The sequence below is a fragment of the Anser cygnoides genome, chromosome 6 (assembly GCF_040182565.1).
Source record: "Anser cygnoides isolate HZ-2024a breed goose chromosome 6, Taihu_goose_T2T_genome, whole genome shotgun sequence".
Classification (NCBI taxonomy): domain Eukaryota; kingdom Metazoa; phylum Chordata; class Aves; order Anseriformes; family Anatidae; genus Anser; species Anser cygnoides.
In genome coordinates, this window is record NC_089878.1 from 10355787 (window position 1) to 10369506 (window position 13720).

The 13720-nt window shown below is 42.4% G+C and overlaps 1 protein-coding gene across 1 annotated transcript in view; it reads right to left on the reverse strand.

Annotated features, from left to right (window-relative positions):
* BARD1 (BRCA1 associated RING domain 1) overlaps positions 1 to 13720 on the reverse strand; it is a 49322-nt gene that overhangs the window by 28270 nt on the left and 7332 nt on the right. Inside the window, exons 4-5 of the mRNA XM_013178807.3 lie at positions 8411 to 9402; positions 166 to 246 (exon numbers count right to left, since the gene is read on the reverse strand). Of these exons, the coding sequence (XP_013034261.3) occupies positions 166 to 246; positions 8411 to 9402 (1073 nt within the window). The remainder of the gene's footprint in view (positions 1 to 165; positions 247 to 8410; positions 9403 to 13720) is intronic.

Consider the following 13720-nt stretch of genomic DNA (forward strand, 5'->3'; position numbering starts at 1 on the left):
GATCAATAGCTGCTAATAATAAATTTTTACACTTTATCATTTCTCCACCTTGCACAATTCTTTGTCGGTTAAGTGTGTATGAAGGGAAGCAAAATACGAGAGAAAAGTAGGGATGGAATGAAAAGTGAGAGAGAGACCGATGGCAAAAAGAAGTCTACGACTCACCAGTGGTGTCCAGCCAGCATTGTCCTTAACATTGGGATCTGCCCCATTTTTCAGCAGCTGTTCAACAGCTCCTAAGTCACCCTGCAAAAGTAAGAAACATGGCTGTTATTAAAAGGTAATGAAGAGACAGAACTGTAAGATGCAGAACTGTTGTCTCTGTGTAAGTCTACCTGCAATAAAAACACAATGGTGTAAGTCTTCCAGGATAACAAAATCTCAGCTGGTTTGGAAACCACTATTCCTCATTGTTGCTCATTTAAAAGCACCTACATACTTCATACAAATATTTTAAAACTAAAAATCAGGTGCATAAGAGTCCTAACTCAGAATTCTGAAATGGGCAGGTTTGTGCTGATTACTATCCATACACTAGAATCGACTGCAAGGTTAAGATCAGGAATGTTTATTCAGAAGTTGCTTCTCATTCCAACTGGATGTTTTATCTTTTACATCTAAATAACTGTCTAGAAAATGCATAGATAAAATAGATTAATAAGCCTGACAAGCTGCTAGAAATTTTTCCCCACAAGTCAAAAGAAAAAGGATTTCTATTTAACACTAAAATTACTACCCACGTTGAATCTTACAGAAACTTTCTCTTGACAGTTATTCTAAAAAAAATGTTTTCATTTGATTTTTGGAAAAAAAAAAAAAAAACACACCACATTCAGGTTTAACTATAAGCAAGGAAATGTATGTGGAAAATACAAGAAACTGATGCACAAGATTATAGAAAAAGGAAAGAGGCCAAGCAGAAATAAGATGAAGGAAGCAACTGGGGAGAATTTGTGAATGTGAGGTTTTGATGTTCCTAAAGGCAAGCAGAAAACAAAGTTAGCGATAAGATTGGATCGTGTACAGGTGCAACTATAAATAGGCAAGGAGAAGCCTCCTGCAGAAGCTGAGGCAAGGAAATCTCTGCAGTGCAGGTCTTAAAGCAAGAAAAGAGTTCATTCCATAATACACAGAGTTCTGTGCCCTCAAGCAGTGGCAATTCAAGGAATCCCTGTTATTCCACAGCATACCTTAGGAAGAAGTGAGAAAATAATAAATTAAACCTTAAATACAACAAAAATAAATTCAATCCCATTTTTTGTTACCAAGGAACACGGCTGATAAATAGAATAGCTTTAATCTTCACTCCTTAGAGAAAATATTAAGTCATCAAACTCTGCTCAACAGAAATAAATCCAGCAAGCAACAAATGTAAACTCAAAATTCACCAAAAAAAAGTGCCGAGAATCACCGGCTTTAAACTGTCAAGCAAATTAACACATGAGGGAAGCTTCATGCATTATATTCACAGCCTGGATGTCCCAGCAAAACGTTACATTTCAGAGCAATTACAGCGTGTGCTGCTTTATGGTTGCAAGGTAACAGACACGTATCAAGTCTCAATAGTTATTCAGAAGCAGCTAAGACAGTGATCAGCATTAGATCTTCTCCTACAGAGAAAAGATACAATTATCTATAATAAGCGAGATCTGAGCTTATCATTTAAAGTTAAGTTTGCAAACATGTTCGGCAAGGGTTTGACATTTCAACAGTACTCCTTTAGAGCAGGAAGCATAGCTAATAATTTGTGTGGGCACTGGCATATCAGAGCTTTTCAGAACAGCAATGTAAATGTTGATTTGTAAAGCATCACTGGAGTTTTATCAAAGGAAGCGTCGCTGGCGTGGACAACAGTACAGCATCTGCAGAACGAAAACCAGGTCCAAGACAAAATTAGGAGACTGGCGTTTTGCTGTTACAGAAGAAAAGCCTGTCATTGCCTCGGGTGGAAATGGAAGCTGCTCTCCGCAAGTGGCACCGCACAACCAGAGGGGCAGCAGGGACGGGAAGCTCTCGGTGCAGCCCATCAGGATTACAAGTGGCACGTTAAGAACATCGTTCAGAGCCTCAAAATTAAAAGAAACATAGCCAGAAATTAAGTTTTAAATTCACATCTATGCCATATGCTAGGAGGACATGCCTTTGTCCCCTAAGAAGCTCTCCAGTTGGATATTATATTGTGAATATTTAGCTAAAAACCAGGCAGGCAATTTCAGGAAGCAGATCCTTAGCAGATCTGCTTCGTGTTAGAGCCCTGCCTGCAAGGAGAGTCACCAGCACCTGACGGCGATCCCAAGAGTAGCAGTGACTGCTTGACACATTGACCAGATCTATCAAAGTTGGCAGAATTCCTCGCGTGTGTACAGTCAGTCCGTGTTTTGCACAATTTTAAATGTGAGAGGATAAGCACCCAGCAGGGATAAGTCCCAGCTGCAAACACCAATATACCAGACTTCTTTCCTCCCCAAGCAGGAAAGCAGAAGAGACTACACCAATCCCCAGCTATTGCTTTGAGATTTAAAGATATGCTTTTGAGATATAAAGATTTGAGATATAAAATTATACTCTGACTAATATTGAAATGGATTTTGTCCATGGTCCCGTGAGTTCGCTTATCCCAGCAAGACAAGTCAGAGCCCTAACTATACCAGGTAACAGCAAGAGGAGCCTAAGAGCTCATCTCGGCAGTCCATAGCAAGAGTGGAAACAACTGGAGATGCTGCTTCTTCTAAAGTTGTCCAGAGGACAAGCACCACGTAGAAGAATGCTATCTGGAACAATTAGCAGGGAAGCATTCATTTTTAAATCTCATTATCAATAAAGGATTACAAGCAGCTTCTGAAGAGGCTGGAACCACCGCAGAACGTAGAATTATTTGCTTGGAAGAAGTAAAGCAAAGGTCATTTGAAGCTCGTAACCAACCTTATGTACAGTGACAACAAAACAATGTGTCGGGTTGGCTCTTCCTCTGCTACAGCTTAAGGGAGCTCTGAAAATCTCAGAAGCTGGAAAGGCTGTGGGGCCATCTGTTGGCAGGTCTAGAAGACAGCGTGGCGTTAATTTGCACAGAGAAAGGTGTTTACACAGCTTTAAAAGCACGCCCCTCCCAGGGAGAATCCAGCTCCTGCAGATGCTGATGGCAGAAGCCCAGACAACTTGGCTTGGACCAGGTTTTGTTCCCCAAAAGTCACCTTTAAATCAAGTTACTGAAAATATTCTACCTGTTCAAAGAAGAGACCCAAAGAATTAGGGCAGTAGATGAAGGCAGCTAAAAAGCTGCACCACATCAACCGAGTGCTTCTCCCTTTGTTTGCAAAGGTAAATGAGAAACTTCAAGCTTTAGGTCAAACAAATGAGAAAAAACACCTTTCAAACCCAAATACATTTGCTTGTTAGGATATGGCACAGCAGGAGGAAAACTAGGTTATTTACAGCTCATGCTAAGTGGTTAAAGAGGACAAAAAGTGAATTACAGAGTAATTGTGAATGCTCCAACTGTTTCCAGGAAACGGGGAGCTTCTCACCTCAGATTTCTCTAAATTATTTCTCTATCCATGACGGGAGCAACCGTATAGGCAATCTGGTTGTAACAGGAAAGATACTGACAGAGGAAGATGTCTGCTGGCCTGGGAGCCTGGAACATCCTTGAGACGTGCAGCTGGCATCCTCCAAGTGCAGCTGGGTACCTGAGAACCTGAAACATCCTGAAACACCCTTGATAAGCTCAAAAAAGCTGCACTAATCATCATCAGCAGCTGAAAAAACAGAAATACTTCTGAGGAAAGTAAAAATCAGACTGGGAAGGCAAAAAGTGATCTAAGAAAATACAAACCAGCAACATCTATTGGCTGGTCCAGGTTAAAAAACAGAAGTCAGCAATAGGGTGCTGCTGTCCTACACCCCTAAGGTCCCTAAAAATAGAGAAGTCACTCTGTCTACCCAAAGCGGAGCATCTCTCCAAGAGCTTTCCCTGCATGAATGTCTCCAAACGAGATCTCCTGGACAGCTGAGGACACCTGGCTGACACCAGACCCCGTGACACAGATCATCACTGAACCAAGCTTCAGCCCACCGTCGCTGGCCCCGCTCCTGGGAGCAGTTTGGTGAGAACTCTGCCAGTAGCACTTTGAAATAATATAGATAAGCACACATACGGGGAATTAAGCTAAATACAGGCTTGCTTTACTAGTGGTAATTTGGGGTAACTTGCAATAAATCACTGTAAAGGAATAAAACTTCTGTGTGCTTGTATGTTGCAGAACGCGAGGAGCCCACTGTCACCACGTTCACACAACCACAGGCTGGGTAACTTACGGGCTGTGACAACCCAGCAGACCATTTCCTGACCAGCAAACATAAGGATGCAGAATTGCTTATTTGTGACAAAACGACAACACAGAAGAAATTAAGTAATACAAAAAGTAATAACCAAGCACTACAGAAAACAAAACGGCAACGCATTTCTTTTCGGAGCAGTATTTAGGAAGATGGACTGCTTTCACTTGGTGCTAATTTTCACATTCTTAAGTTCTGCATTTAAAACGTGACCTCACGTTTGTCTTAAGCTACCTGCTGGATACTACCCGTAACGAGGGGGGCTGTGCTCCTGTACCACAGGCTCTTTTCTGTACTGCCACGCAGCTGAGTCACGGAAGCAGGAGGCCTGGACACGAAGACCTTGGAGAAAGCGATGGGTGAATTCAGCACGAAGCAGCTGGCAGGAGGACGCTGCCTTGCTCAGGAGAGGCTGGGGCTGTCAGAGGTGTAGCTCCTGTACCCACCGTGCTGCTAGGAACCTGGAGGCTGCATGCATGATCTGGCACTTAACCACAAGATACGTGCATGGCTGGTACCAAAAGCAAGGGACTGCACAGCTGGCTCGGGCAGCGATACCTGCAAAAGGATCCCAGCTGACGTGGTGGCCAGCTGATGCTCACAGCACCTCCCTTTGCACTCTGCTGTGCTGTTACACAGCTAGTAACAAAGCAATAAAAAGGAAGAAGAATCTCCCAGGCTCGCAAGGAATTATCTAATAGTTATTGCAGCGCTAAGTATAATGAATATGAAGAGTCCAGCAGTGCAGGCTAACCGCAGGTAAAGCCTTCTGAAATCCCTCCCAGCCAGAGCTGCCAGATCTAAAGGGCTCCTGGAGCTGGAGGCAACCACAACTGGTCCTTCTGGCTGGAAGCAGAAGTCAAAACCTTCTCCCAGCCACCCTGGTGCTCTCCTCTTCCCATTCCTCCCTGCCCAGCCCCAGCGACCCCGCTCAGGCTGGGCAGAAGAAAGGCAGCCACCACCAAGACCCAAAATGCTGCACCAAAGTACAAAAAATTTTGATTTCTGCACTAAATTTAAGACACTGTACTACCTAGCTAAATAATACTGTGCCACAATTAATTGTCATATACGTAAGAGCTGGCACTGCGAACAACTCATTATTTTACTGGGGAAAAACCACTGTTATAGAGAAGGGCTGGTGATGGGGACAACTTCCCACCAGTTTAGAATATTAGGAGTGCAGGAGGTCACGTTTTGCATCCTTACTAATTGGAACTTTTTACCTTTATTGACTATGGAGGAAGATGAACATGACTGCTGTCTGCTCTGAGAAGAGAGGCATTTATTTCAATTTATTAGGGTAACTCTGCGTAGAGCTGACCCACGCTAGAATCTTTCTCGAGAACCGTTCTGATTTCAGTAAGCTTCTCACTAGGGTAAGAGTAGTAAATGGGGACAATCCCTCAGAATTGGTTGAAACAGCACAATACACTTAATTTTAATGCCCCATAACGTTGTTAATTATCTTTTAAATAAGAAAAAAGTTGATGAGCTTTCATTACATTCAGAGTATTAGACCCTAACAGCTAATGAAAATGGTACAGATATTTATTTTGCTAATTAATTAAGTCCTAGAGAATATGACTGTTTCACTTTGGGGACAAGGTGGCTGTTTTAAGACTGTTTCTCACTACACACCGGGAAAAATATTGCTGACTGTGGAAACAAGGAGAAAAATTCACCTGTAACACAACTGGAAGATAAACACAGAAATACTTCTTTCCGAAACCAAAGATCTGACAGGGCTATTTTTAAAGGCACAATGGGAATATACATACAGGATAAAACCCAGTATTTTCAAGACCAGCTTCTTTGAGAACACATTCATCAGTCCCAGCACTTGTTACGTGTAATAGCAAGGCTCCTGCACCTAGCAATCTAGAAACACACGGGTTATAATGAAGATACTTGCATGCAATAAGAGGTTTTCTTGCAATTGGCACACGCTCCCAGCGGATTCGTGGTGATGAACCGCTATTATTTGTTCACTGCTTTGCAAAGTAAAAATTAGCAAACCCCATCGTGAGTAGTTCTCTGGAAAGACCCAGTCCTCACGTCTCCTCATCCATATTACCTCCTTCTACAGACAAGGAGCTGAGGTTCACACAGCAGAAGAGCTTTCCCAGTTGCACTGAAAGTTTAGTAGCTAGAAACAGATACAAGGAAATTAAGACCATAACCAAAAGACGACTCTCCTTGCCTTATTTTGACTAGATTTAAAGGGGTATGGTAACTTTGGGATCACCCCAGAGCCCTAGTTAGTTGACCATGCCTTTACCAAAGAGCATCTCAGTACAAACAAAGGAGCTTTACACAGCTGAACCAGTGAGGAACAGAAACTACTTCCCCTCTTGCTCAATGACTGAAAACGTTAAAAAAGAAACCAAAATGAATTCACTCACAGGACTGAAATAGCATTTATTCAGGTGTCTGCCCACCCCACTGCCTACAGCACAGCTGGAGCTCAGCATTTCAGCCGACTGAGGCAGAATGTAGCCCTGTACCAGTCCCGAGAGGCTACACCACCAACCTTGGACAGCTGTAACATGCTTGTTCTTTGTCTCTACAGCACCAACTGCCTAATTTTTACCCCTTTATCTTCAAAATGCTCTGCAATGAAAAGCCTGGCATATCACTCTACTCCGAGTCTCACAACAGGCTGCAGCGACGCTCTCCTTTCTGGGATGAAGAACTTGTGTGCCAAAGAAGGATGGGGCGTAGTGCTGGAAGCCACACCTGTGCGAAGACTTGTCAAGGTAGCTCAGTTTTTAGAACCAGTCGCGATGGTATTCTTTAGAAATTCCCAGAAAGTCGTGGAAGAATAATTTGTAAACAGTGCTTTAATAAAGAGGAATATAGAAGCCTTATGAAGAGAGGTGGCAAGATCTATCCTCTAAAGCTCTTGAGTCCTATGAGGACAATGTTTCATTTTCTCCTCCCTAATTCAGTATTAATGGCATCGAGTAAGAGATTTGAACTCAACTCAGCCCAGCTGCCACTTCCATTTAAAAAGGTCTCATGTGCAGCAGGAGTGGCTTATTAGAGTGCCTTTGAAAGAGGACACCGTTATTTATCAAGAACAGCCTTTGTCTCGACAAATAGAAGTGCTGTATAAATGTCAGGACGCTTATAGGTGAATCAATTCTACCAGCACAGGCAGTTTATTAACAACACGGTATTTCTATATTATGATTTAGCACAAAGTACATTTAAATTGCCAGAATACAAATTCTTTGAGATGCCCTCACAGAAAAGAGCTGCCATATTAGTGCGTTTGATGAGTCTGACTGTAAGCTTTCAGCTTACCCTACATGTGTGTAGCTGTTAAGCAGTAAGAGGGAAGGATAACCGCTGCAAAGGGCAAAGCCCACAGTGTTTTATCCCAGCAGAATTTGGCTAGGACAATAACTCGCAACAAGATGAGTAGCAAGTGTCACTGAATAATATTGATCCTACGCAAAAGCAAAGTCTCCTGAGAATATCTCAGCTCTCCTCGTGCTCCCTCTCCCTTGTGAGGACTGCATACTGAGGGCATAGGGCTTAGCAAGGAAATCCCATGGTGCCGTATTTTGAGCCTTCTGAGCTGCCACTGCCATCAGATGGGGATCCCAACGATTACAAAATATGTACCAAAGGTTGCACGGTCATCTTTATGTCAGTAATTCAAATCCTGCCCTGACTGACTTACCAGGTCAAGTTAAACTGATCGAGGTCACTCACGGAGATCTGGAATTACTAGTAATACTCCTTGCAAAAGGTCACAGAGACAACTTCCCAGCACAGAAAGCCAAAACACTTGAATGGTTATTGCTTCCCAGAGCCCAGAAGCAGAACTGACACTGTGATACACTGAGACTCTCCAGTATGAGATCTTTGATCATTCCAATAGCCATTTCTTTCTGAAGGCACAGAAACAGGTTGCAAGCTCCTCACTAAACAAAGACAACAAAGACCCCAAAGTGAGTTTTCCCCACAAAGCCAGGATGCAGTGAAGTGGTTTTCAGGATATTTTTAAATACAACACCATCTTTTTAGACCCATTTACAGCTGAGATAGAAGATGACAGTCCTACCTTGATGGAAGCAACGTGGAGCAAAGTCTCTCCTTTGTAGTTTCTTCGGGCAACCGCGTTAGCGCCACCAGGGGACTTGAACACAGAAGGACTGTGTGGTGTTCCTACTTGATTACATGTCTTGGAAGTAGAGGGAGTAGAGGGAGATTTGGGAAACGAAGGACTATTCATTGCTGCAGAGCTTCTTGTCTTCATCGCAGTGCCAGCGAGCTTTGATACAGAGGAGGAAACCTGAACAGGTGTCTTGGGTTCAGTCGCTTGGGAGATGGGGCTGCCCTGAGGCGACTCCTCCAAGCGAGCTGCCTGCCTGCCCGCACTCCCACTAGTGCTCCCCTCAGCTCTTCGGCGCCTTTTAGTCTGAGACGAAACTGGGAGGCTTGATTGCTCCCTTCCACGTTTCAAAGGCGTAGTTTCATTTCCTATTGATGGGGATTCCTCTGTAGCACAATTTTTTTCCTTGCTGACATGCGCAGGACAGGCATCCAAGCTGTTATCATTCTCCTCTGAGGATTGTACCTCTGGTGACGTTTCTAATTTCTCCACATTTGTGTTGGAGTCAGCTTCCTTTAGAGGCTCCTGTGGAAGCATCTCTTCGGGGCCAGTAGGCTCTGGAGTGCACAGGACAACTGGCTGGCTACAAATGGTCACACACTTTTCCTTGGAAGTCTTCTCCTCAACTCCTCCTTTGTGCTCAGGTTTCCCTAAGCCCCACACTTTGTTGATGTCTGCTAGACGTTTTTTCTTCACGTTCTTACTCTGCCTCTGTGCTGGCTTTTTTGTTGGCTTGGGTTTTTCGTGAGGAGGGGAAGGAAAGAAATGATAAACTGAAGATGGGTCTTGGCAAGGGCTATCGCTTTTAGTCTTAGGCTGACCCTTGTTCAGGATGCATCGAATCTTCCTGCTTCTTGGGCTGAACCACATTTTTATCTGTTCCTTCTTACTATTTTTCCCAGAGTCGGAGCCTGTTGGTGTGGATATACATTCTGTTGAATCTAAGTGGAAAAGGGAAGAGGAAAAATAATTTAGAGTACTCTTCAGCAGAACACCTCAAAAGAAAAAAAGAGATCAGAACAACAACAACAGCAGTAATAGCTGATGACATGTTAGTAAATAGAACCTATAATTGCCTTCATTTCTTCTGAAGACATGCAACGGCTTGCAAACAACTGGCACTGCCAACAGAAGAGAAAAAACAACACACCACTGGAGTTTGGGGATCCCAGTGCAGCTAAAGCTATCTGCTGGGCAAGCGAGCATCCAGGCAGAGAAATTCTATCAGCTCTCCGGGTTCAGAGGGCAGCACATGCAGACGAGATTTCTGACCAGGCTGTACAGAGGAGAGAAACTGGTTCCCTCCCCCAGTGGTCTTTGGCAGCAAGTTTAACAAAGTAGCCTCTGCACATATACAAGAGCACAGAAACAATTTTCTTAAGAGATATTACAGTTCATCTGAGGAAAAACACAAAGAGTAACTGTAATCAATCAAAAACAAAATGGTTATACGAATGTTAAACATTCCTGACAAACACTGGCTAATTCCACAGATACAGCAGGTGAGTCAGAGGAATACACAAAACCTACAAGTAATTGTGTCCTCTCGTTTCAGCCCTTGCTCCTTGGTAGTAAATAGCTCCGAGGAATTTTTTTTTGATGATCTCAAACATTTTAAAAATATGCAATGGAACAATTTCAAAAGTCACACTGCACAGCATATTGCAAATCAACAGCCAAGATGACAGAGGAACACCCTGTACATGAAACAGCAGCTGAGACCAAGGGCTACAGACGTCCCCTCAATGGCCACAGAATCACAAAATCACCCTCACGCATGGAGGAGATTGGCCTTCTTTTCTCCAGGCTGAACAGCCCCAGCTCCCTCAGCCTCTCCTCCAGGAGAGGTGCTCCAGTCCCTTCGTCCTTTTAGCAGCCCTTCGCTGGGCTTGCTCCTGGAGCTCCAGTTCTCTCCTGTACCAAGACCCCAAGACAGGGCACAGCACACTTACATTTTTCTTTGAAAGGAACGTTTCAAGGTTAAATGTTTCCTCGTTTTTGATTTAAACTAACCTACTTACCCCTTGAATTAAAATAGGCTCCAAGGCACGAGGAGATTTAGCTAGAGGGATATGCACGGCATCAGACCACGAGTGTCTTTAAGAATACAGCTTGAGGCAAGCTAATCAATCATTTAGTTATTTAACAAAAACTACACCGTACAGGCAAGATAATTGCCAAGTACAGAAGTGCAGCTATTTGCTCTTCCTTTAGGGCTGGGCTTGGTGCAAGCAGAATAAAAGGACTGAAATTGAGACTGAAATCTCATAACTCACTAGCCTTCAGGAAGATATCATATCCAATTTCCTTCTGACAATAACACTGAAAAAAAAGAGCTTGATTGCAAACAGATGCAAAATATAAGACAGTTACTATTTACTTGTCTTGCCTTCACTGTTTACACAACCACCAATTCCCTTCTAAAATATTTACCTTGCTAGGACTATCAGTCACCTCCAAGTAAGGAGCAAGAATGAAATCAGCCTGCAAAAGTAATTTGTCTGACAATTTTGTGATGGCCAGAATTCTTTTTGATGTGTAGAGCACACTAAGACTTGAAAGTCAAGAGACAAATGCAATCAAAGGCACTGTCCTTCAGATGTAGGATCTAAAGCAGCGTAAGACAATTAAGTATTTACACTGGAAGCTCTGTATATGCCACTTCTGGCAGCCAGAAAGCTTGTGAAAAATCAACCACGAGGGTTCTTAAACAGATCTGCTCGTTACTGGTTGCTCAGCGGGGACTTACCAGCCAGGTTACTAAAAACCTGCTGAAAATACACCAAATAAATGCTTTCCTGGGATTACTCTTCCTCATATGCAACTACCTGCCATGTAAAAGAACAGGGGAGGCACTCAAGGAACATGCCTAAAAGGCCATCTAGACTGCAAAGATCTCCCTGCACGCACCCAGACGCCGGCTATGCAAACCCAGGGAAGCTCCTACTACTTCTGCCGGGGAGTTTGATGTCTCCAAAGGGTGCAAGTAGAGGTAATAAGGACAAATGGCAGATCTGCCCTCCCTCAAAATCCAATCCTTCAAGGGACTCAGAGCTGGGAGAGGGAAAAGGCAGTGCTGAGAAACTGAAGGGAGCTGTTACAGTTTAATACGTAAATGTTCGTTTATAAAAAGAGGGCATTATCTGGTAGCTAAGTGTGCTCAGTTCAACTACCTTCAGAGAAAATTGCTTGTAGAAAAATTGATCCAAAGGAATTCTTTCCTGTCTCCAAGTTGGAAGCCAATCAACGGAGCCTGCATCTCAACAGGGATGAAAAGTGACTATGGATGATTAAGATTTAATTGGCTTATTAATACATAACAAGTTTCCCCACAAATTTATTTTTAGAGATTCATTGAGACAAGGTAAATCAGTGGAGCATGACTTACTAATTCTCTATTTCAAGCATTTGCACTAGTGTAAAGACTATCCACAACAGCAGTATTAGAACCAGCCTAAAAAAAATGCAATTTATTTACTTACCAATGCCTACACATTAACCATAACATCCATATACACAATATTAACTAAATCCTTTCTAAATTAGGCTTCTTTGCACACAACAAACACAAGTTTCTTAATGATAACATTTAATAGAATTCAATTTCTTGAGTATTAAAAGGGCTGAGAGTAGACAAAAAATAGGAGATGCGCGGTGCCTTGCAACTGGAGAACTACATTTCCAAGTTTTGCTGTAGTGCAGTAACAGACTAGAACAGGAAAAAAGAAGCAATTAGAAAACGCGGTTTAGCTATCATTAATCTGCATCAAAGGAATATAATGATGCACATTGTGTGCCTTTCAAATTATTCTCTATTATGGGTTTCAGAACAGAAGTTGAGAAATCTCTTTGACAAACTAGTCCCTTATTAAAAATCAAAGGGAAGTGCTTTGGTACCATCTGTGCAACATTAGTGCCTTCACTGAAGAATGATTATTTTGGAAGTGAAGTATTCAACGGGGGGGGGGGGGGGGGGGCGGGGGGCGGGGGAGGGAGAAATTCCAGCTATTCAAAAAACTCAGCTTTGGCTATTATGAAAAATGTCACAGCATACATGAAATGCAATGCAGACCCTTACAACAGGAGTTCGGCGTCCTCCCCTCCACATCAGAAAATGAGAAACTAAACTGTGATACTATAAAGGCTAATCAAAAGTTAATTTCTCCTCCTGTCCACAAGCACCAACACAAGCTTAAGAAAATTTGACCAACACCTGCAAAGTTCTAGCTCTGTATGAGAAGAGGATGGGGGGAAAGAAAAATAACATGCTTTGTGACTGTTGGAGTGAGGCAGATGACATTACAAAGAATAAAGTAAAATCACCTACAAGTGGTTGTTGGGATAATTTACGGCAATTTCTTTCTAAAGAATACCACCCAAACATCTGAAGTATTTAGAAACTCGTTTTCAAGAGCATCTCTGTCAATGAACCGCCTTCACCTCTAGTATCCTAGATACTATGTCCATGATTCAACAAGTTCTGACTAATTACCCAGCATAATTACTGTAATTTTATATTGTAGAGTAAATGCAAGTAATAAGTTTCACTTGCAAAGGGAATCAGAAATAGTGGTGGGGGGAAGCCTTTCAAATTCTGCAGAAAGATAGACAAGCGAGTGAAATAATCCAAAGATTAATGCTTTTTCCTCCTCCCAAAGGAAACGGGGACATTTCTACCCTTCAGAAGGTCAGAAGTGGAATAATACTTATATTATTAATACTGATCATCAGCTGTTACAAAAATAACCGTGCTCTCAGGAGAAAGATGCTATCATCTCTCTCCTAGAAAGTTTGGAGACATCCGCAAAATGTGTAAGTGATAAGCCACAGAGTACTTCCACACATCAGAAGTTTTAATCAAACATGTTCTTAGTTCTATAAAATAAAGCATTCTTGATACTTTGCTGGCCAGATTAAAAAAACAAACAAACAAACAAAAAACTTCCAATTTGGAACTTATTCTGGGATAAATAAACCATGAATTAAAAGATTACTTCTCCATCTGATGTTGCCACAACTGACTACATGTTGTTGCCAGCAAGGTTCCTTTCAACATGCAACCCGATTGGGGTATTTTTCATGTAAGGTAGGAAGCTTCTTTAGAAAAATTGAGCTTTAAAAAAAAATACGACCGACAAAAAATAGATTTTCTCTATTAAAACCAGCAATTAAGAATTGTATGTAAGTTGAATGAAACTTTGGACAGCAAGGCATGCCCGTGCAGATTTACCAGCCTAATTTGAGCTGGTATGCTTGGCA